General features: G+C 42.2%; 1 protein-coding gene across 1 annotated transcript in view; it reads right to left on the bottom strand.

The window, feature by feature from the left end:
- Positions 1-3,543: 3,543 nt before the first annotated feature.
- The window catches only part of lancl2 (LanC lantibiotic synthetase component C-like 2 (bacterial)), a 64,918-nt gene continuing 60,460 nt past the window's right edge, over positions 3,544-8,001 (bottom strand). The window contains exon 9 of the mRNA XM_081352747.1: positions 3,544-4,192. Within this exon, the coding sequence (XP_081208873.1) occupies positions 4,116-4,192 (77 nt within the window). The 3' untranslated portion in view covers positions 3,544-4,115. The remainder of the gene's footprint in view (positions 4,193-8,001) is intronic.

Genomic DNA, 8,001 nt, shown 5'->3' with positions numbered 1-8,001 from the left:
ACATCACATTCGTGCATTTACCAGACACTTTTATTCAAAGCGACTTACAAGAGAAGAACAAGCCATTTTTTGGAGCCAACAATATTTGTAATATCCAGTGCCCGATTTATTTCACTGATCAAGCTTTCTATATTCTCCAGTAGTTATTTTACATGCAGACAGATGAATCACTTGAAAACTCTCACATTTAAACACCTCAGTTAAATTAAATAGAATTAAAAACAAGAAATGATAGTTTGCATGAATAAATGAAGCCTATTTTTAGGACAATTTAGGAACTTTTATTTGTTGATGACAGTTAAGCGCATTAACACTCTGCTGCTGTTCGCTCATTTTTGACAGATACATTTTACTCAAGTTTTTTTAGAATTTTGGTAAAGGTTTTGGCACTGTTGTGAACTCACAAAAACATCATGGACACGATTGGAAAAGGTTAAATGGTCCTGGAAAAAATGGTCAAACTTTTTCTTTTTGCAGTCAAAAAATGGCCAATTAGAAACGAATGGGAGATGAATTTCCTCCAGTGGAAGCGTTTGGTACTGCGGCCAAACAAAATCTTACTGAAAGCTCTTTTTTGAGATATCAACCTCAAATTAATTTTTTTTTTAAACTTAAACCAACCCCCCACCAAATTCCCCCATTTTCAAATATAATTTCTTAATTTTTTTGGCGTGAATTACGACCCAGACATGTTCCTGGTAAGATTCACCTGCATATACTTATAAGAAAAGTTTGGAGGCTATTTCCAGAACCCTAGAAGTGAAACGTCAATGTGGTTTTTATTTAAAATGTACTCAATATTAATTCAAAATGTGAGTTATTTGACAGAGCACATGTGGAAAAAAAAAACTGACTGTAAAGTTGCACATTCTGCATACTTATGATTAATATTTTGAATGCCGGCTGGTTAATATTCTCGATGTTGTGACCGTGAACAGAACAGGAATGCCGACGTTATGGAAACACAAGTACCCGAGAATGACCACCGGTTGGTCTATTCACCTGAACATATTTTCAGTGCATAAATTGCATTATTTATCACTTTTCTCCCTATTATTGACTGGAAAACTGCCCATCATTAATAGGTCCTGGTGTATTTCAAGATATGTTTGGAAAGTGTTGTTTTCCTGTAGTCGTGGTTTCATTGTTAATGTTTTATTTTTCATATGCTTGAAGTTTTAACTATGCAAAGGAGGGATGTTTGTAAGAGTTTGTGTTGTTTAAATCTCATGAACTCGTGACTGAGGAGATGTTCAAGGACAGCGGTGATATGTGAGTGTCCTCAGTGGATGAATCTGTGACGAAGCGGAGTGTTTTCTTCAGGAATGCCTCTGTTTCCCACAGTCGTCCACACACCAGCAACCATCAGTCAACCCTCTCAGTGTCAGATGAGCTGCTGTAATAAAGTTCCCTCTCTTTGAGACGTTTGCTACACCTTTCACACATGTCGGGTCGCTTTAATGTGTTAAACACACTCATCTCATGTTGAAATGTAAACACAATATCATAATATACTCACAAAGGGAAGTTACTTCGTGAGAAAATGACCACAACTGGCAATCTATGTTGTCCTGCTTCATTCAGTTTAATTCAGAAAGACATAAACGTTCAGAGTTTTACTGATTATCAAATATTAATCTTCATCTCTGATCGGTTTGGTTCAAGGTTTAGAACTTCCAACCACAAAACCAAGACTTATGTAAAAGTGGGCGGAGGATGATGCGCTGTAAGCCACACCCACACTTCTGATTGGCTCAGATCGGCCAAACAAATCAGGTTGTGTGTGTGTGTGTGTGTGTGTTGGATCCAAGGACTGGGATGTGTTAGAAAAAAGGTTTTGTAGATTATGGATGTACTAGATGCCACTGTGTGTGTGTGTGTGTGTGTGTGTGTGTTAGTACCTAACACACAACTATGGAAGCTTACTTCTGCCAAGGAATATATAAAGAAAAAAGGTAATTGCGACTCACAATTGTGAAATAAAGTTGTGATGACGTGGCGTAAACAAGCTTCACTAGCTGTGTGTGTGTGTGTGTGTGTGTGTGTGTGTGTGTGTGTGTGTGTGTGTGAATAACCCTTCAAACACTCTCTCACAGCGAACGATCATGTGACGCACTGACCGGTCAGTCCCTCGCCCACTCGACTCGAGCACTGAAGGGCCGGTGGGAAATATCACATAACAGTGTGTGACCCTCGTTCATAGAGGATAAAGCTGCGTTCATGGCACGCCACAATTACCATAATTATGAGATTCCAACTTGTAAAATATGTTCATATCCTTGTAGAGAGAGAGAGGGAGAGAGAGTGAGTTAGAGAGAGAGAGAGAGGGAGAGAGTGAGTGAGTGAGTTAGAGAGAGAGAGAGAGGGAGAGAGAGTGAGTTAGAGAGAGAGAGAGAGAGTGAGTTAGAGAGAGAGAGAGAGGGAGAGAGAGTGAGTTAGAGAGAGAGAGAGAGTGAGTTAGAGAGAGAGAGAGAGAGTGAGTTAGAGAGAGAGAGAGAGAGAGTGAGTTAGAGAGAGAGAGAGACCTTTACACCAAACACCTTTTTCATGAAACCTTAAAGCTGCAGTCTGTAGTGTTTCCTCTTTGTCTCCATCTCTGTTCGAAATCTGCAATTGCAGTTATTGGCGGAATGATCAGCTTTACGAGGGTTGAGCCTCGGCACGGCACAGCGCCGCCGGTGTGGATCCTGGCGTTCGCAATCACAGATTCTGCTTTTTGGAAGTATGAGCAACATAAGAATCTTCACTGGGAAATGTTCTGACCAACTAGGGGGAAAAATGCAGTGCAGTAAATCACGCGGATTAAATCTAACGATCGCTTATATCACGTCAAACTGTGCAAATTATACTTTGTTCTCAAATTGTTAATGTTAACAACATCAGCACTGCGTGACTACGTTTAATGCGCATCCGATATTATCCTTGTTTCCGCACGGCCGGTGTCAGTCTCTCCGAAGCCCGAACTCTCGTGTTTTACAGCGGGTGAAACTCCAGGTGATCGTCGTTTGAACCTTTCTGGATCCGCCTTCAAATTAATGTTTAATTATATCCAGTGCTGTGAGAAAAGGCTACACATCTCCAGCATCCTCACACTCATGCAAACACCGACTAGCCGAGACTCTTCTCCATGTGGACAGATGTGATGTGATGACGCAAACACACGCTCGAATGTCCCGCAGAAATCCACCAGTTAAACACACTATTACGAGCTCACCGTTCTGAACCGAGCGATGGCAAGCAGAGAGTTCTGGCTGGTTATGAACTTGCTCAAACATTTATTTTGGATCATTTTTAACCCAAAAAAGTTACAGACTGCAGCTTTAAGATATTCCTTCTAACTGTTGTCTTTCATTATTGATTAAAAGTCTTCATAGCATCTGCCCTCTGGAACGGTATCTGATGAAAGTGTTGTTTCTCTCCTGATGTGGGGAGATCTGTCCATCATGTGAATGAATCTGGAAGAGAGGCGTGTGTGTACACACATGTGAGAAATGACCTTTTGACCTTGTCTGCAGTGTCCATCAGAAGCACACACGTGACCGGTTCAGAAAAGGCTGATTTATTGAGACATGGTTTCCTCAGGCAGAACGTGATATGAATATTTACATTCATCAGGTATGATGGACTCGTTCTTTCATCGAGACGACGACACTGACACAGCACACACTTGACAAACACACAAGTCGGATTCGGGTTAGACTGGCCTAAAGACACACAAACACACTCCGACATGAGACCGGGTTTCCATCCTCATGCAAAGACCGAGACGACACCGACGAACGAACAAAACGAACGAACGAACGAAAGCTCCAGTGCGCGAATCCAGGCACTGCGATTCACCAACACACATGCAGACGCGAGAGACATGATGTGCTGTACGCCACACACATCGACTAACACTCACACATGTATTAGCTTCAGATATAGTCCACGGACTGGCGGAGAGCACGAGCCTCCAGCAGAGCTCCAGACGGCTGAGGTTAAGGGCTGAAGGCTGAGTTTCTGAGTCCGCTTTAAAGGGTCCGCCGGCGATGCTGTAGCCGTACCATCAAACGCTGTCAGAGCGGGACAACTCCGGATGAAGGAGCAAGAGTCTAGGAGTCCAGGCGCACAGGTCAAAGTTCAAAAGCAGGGAAGCCGGATCGCTCGGGCTGGAGGACGTCTGAGAGATAGTGGACGGCTCCGGCCATTCCTGCAGACAAACAGCCACGTTAGGAGAGATGTTCATAATATCATGAGATCATACGGTTTAATGTGCTTAAACTGGTGATGAGAGGGAAGTCGTGCTGGTCTTCTCTTCTCTATTGTGTCGTATATCGAGTGAAACGCTTCTGGAACGAGAACAAATGTGGGCGGGGCTTGATTGTGTCTGTGGGGAGTTGATTGGATGGTTGTGGTTTGCTATTGGCTGATCTCATGTGAGTGACAGGTTAAAGCCCCGCCCTCGTCATCAGAGAAGAGAAGAGATGCTGCAAGAGGAACTGATTCTCATTCAACATTATTAACACAATTATGATGATGTGCTCCTATAACTCATTTACAATAAACACTGTGAAATTCCATAAAAAATAAAGATTTGTCCATTTTGATTTAATGATGACTTTAAGTACAAATGCCTAATTGAATTAGACTAGAATTATATATGTATATGTGTGTGTGTGTGTGTGTGGTGAGGCTGAGGGACAGTGTGTGTGTGTGTGTGTGTGTGTGTGTGTGTGTGTGTGTGTGTGGTGAGGCTGAGGGACAGTATCTGTGTGTGTGTGTGTGTGTGTGTGTGTGTGTGTGTGTGTGTGTGTGTGTGTGTGTGTGTGTGTGTGTGGTGAGGCTGAGGGCCAGTATCTGTGTGTGTGTGTGTGTGTGTGTGTGTGTGTGTGTGTGTGTGTGTGTGTAGTGAGGCTGAGGGACAGTGTGTGTGTGTGTGTGTGTGTGTGTGTGTAGTGAGGCTGAGGGACAGTGTGTGTGTGTGTGTGTGTGTGTGTGTGTGTGTGTGTGTGTGTGTGTGTAGTGAGGCTGAGGGACAGTATCAGTGTGTGTGTGTGTGTGTGTAGTGAGGCTGAGGGACAGTGTGTGTGTGTGTGTGTGTGTGTGTGTGTGTGTGTGTGTGTGTGTGTGTGTGTGTGTGTGTGTGTGTGTGTGTGTAGTGAGGCTGAGGGACAGTATCAGTGTGTGTGTGTGTGTGTGTGTGTGTGTGTGTGTGTAGTGAGGCTGAGGGACAGTGTGTGTGTGTGTGTGTGTGTGTGTGTGTGTGTGTGTGTGTGTGTGTGTGTGTGTGTGTAGTGAGGCTGAGGGACAGTATCAGTGTGTGTGTGTGTGTGTGTGTGTGTGTGTGTGTGTAGTGAGGCTGAGGGACAGTGTGTGTGTGTGTGTGTGTGTGTGTGTGTGTGTGTGTGTGTGTGTGTGTGTGTGTGTGTGTGTGTAGTGAGGCTGAGGGACAGTATCAGTGTGTGTGTGTGTGTGTGTAGTGAGGCTGAGGGACAGTGTGTGTGTGTGTGTGTGTGTGTGTGTGTGTGTGTGTAGTGAGGCTGAGGGACAGTATCAGTGTGTGTGCAGGGGCGGACCTTACCATTAGGCAAGGCAAGGCAAGTTTATTTATATAGCACATTTCATACACAATGGCAATTCAAAGTGCTTTACATAGAAGAAATTAAAATAATAAAAAGAAATAAGAATAATTAAAACAGTTAAGAAAAATAAAAAATAAAATACAGTACAGTACAAACAGTCGGACGAACATTGGCACAGTGCTCATTCAGTAAATGCACAGCTAAACAGAAGTGTTCTGAGTCTGGATGTGGATGTGACAGTAGGAGCACGTCTGATCTCCTCTGGAAGCTGGTCCAGTGTAATAGCTAAAGCGGACTCGCCATGCTTAGAGGGAACCCTTGGTGTTTCTAGCTGATATGATCCTAGTGATCTGAGTGATCTGTTGGGTTATATTCAGTGAGCATATCTGCAATGTATTGAGGTCCTAGGCCATTGAATGATTTAAATACCAGTAATAATACTTTAAAATCAATCCTAAATCTAACTGGGAGCCAGTGTAAAGACCTGAGGACTGGTGTGATGTGTTCATATGTTCTGGTTCTGCTCAGCGTTCTGTATGAGCTGCAACTGTCTTATGGTGTTTTTGGGAAGGCCAGTGAGGAGTCCATTACAATAATCCACCCTGCTGGTGATGAAAGCATGCACACGTTTCTATAAGTCTTGTCTGGAAACAAAGCATCTAATTCTTGCAAAAATTTTCAGATGATAGTATGCTGATTTAGTTATTGCTTTGACATGACTACTGAAACTAAGGTCTGACTCTAGTGTCACACCAAGATTCCTGACTTGATGTTTAGTTGTTTGACCCCTAGAGTGAAGGTATGCGTTCACCTTGAGAACTTCATCTTTGTTTCCAAACGCAATGACTTCAGTTTTGTCTTTGTTTAACTGAAGAAAGGTTTGACACATCCAACTGTTGACTTCATCAATGCATTGGCACAGGGAGTCAATGGGGCTGTAATCGTTAGGCGAACGTCGGCAATTGCCTTGGGCCCCGAGCTACCTAGGGGCCCCCAAAATGCCCTATTAACTTATGCTTAAGTTTTTTTTTATTTTTTTATTATATATTTCTAAAACTCCATTTGCGAAAAATGGCATCAATCATTAGTGTCGCAGACAGGAGGGGGCCCCCCCGCCTCACTACATTGGACTATTCCATTATCTCACTTTTACTGCGCATTTGTGAAAGTGACAAGGCTGTGCCAAAACACTGACGGAGGAAAAGAAGTGATTGACAGACAGAGTGTACAGAGTAGACAGAGACAGAGTAAAAATGAAGCGAAGCTAGCAACCCAAGCGGTGCTGAAAAAAGGAGGAAGCGGGAGGAAAGCAAAATGTCCGTAAAGGTGCGCGGCGCGAAAGATAAACAACATGCAGTAACAGGAGGACTGGGAAATACACAAACAGAGCAAGACGAGTCTAAACGCGAAAATTTAAAGTTTCGAAGTTACCCAAGCGGCTCAAATAAAAGAAAAAAGTGAAAAGACGCTGATAAGTATTTGGGAACGCTGCCAAAGATGCCAAACCTTTTTACGGCTACTGTTGGGGATAGGCTACAGATCAGGAACAACGTCCAACGCACAGAAAAGTCGTGAAGCAAAGAGGACACGGAGATCGACGGACAAAACTGAGCAGTTTACTTATGAATCATGATATTTAAAAAAATCTCAGCTCTCAGATTCAGCTCTGTCAATTGTATTACGAAATTCAAACAATAAATACCGTTTTGCCGTTTTAATGTGGCGTGACAGATTCCTATAGCGGCACGTGAACTGATCATCTCTAGCTAATAGTAAATAAACACGAATTAACAATGTTGAAAGATAAAGTATAACTTGCCGAAATGTATATTCCTCCTATTCATAATATCTATCAATAAGTGTTTTTCAACCGCGGAAAGAGATAAAACAGCTGGAGAACAATCGTCACATAACATTTACCTCAGGAAAGCCATTTAATTGGCTAGAAAAAAAGAGCTATAGAGAGTATTTGGCTAAATATGTGTACTATATTACTTATTTTAACCTTAAACTATACCGCAGGGGTCGGCAAGTAACTTTGGCCGAGGGCCAATATTTTTTTTTGCCAGTAGGTGGCGGGCCAGCTACACAGAGTAGGCCTATGGATACAAATTAAATACTCTTATATAGGCCTATAATCGCAGAATATGATGGGTCCGTCACTGTCCGTGGATCATTCGTTCAATCGTTTTTTCAAATTAAAACCAAAAATAAAAAGATGAAAAACTACTTGTTTTTCCATTATTTATTTCCTGAACTAAAATGAAAAAACAAATAACGACGGGTTTTCTGATTGTACTCAGATCAAAAATAGAAAAAATTTATTACTGGATTAGACTAATTTTAATTTTGATTTTTTATTTTGAATTTAACACCTTAAGCATATATCAAGGAAATAATTTAAAACAGATCAAGTACTATTGTGGTAACAGATTAC

Source organism: Scardinius erythrophthalmus (assembly GCF_964197995.2).
Source record: "Scardinius erythrophthalmus genome assembly, chromosome: 22".
NCBI lineage: Eukaryota > Metazoa > Chordata > Actinopteri > Cypriniformes > Leuciscidae > Scardinius > Scardinius erythrophthalmus.
This window is presented reverse-complemented; position numbering and strand designations above follow the sequence as displayed.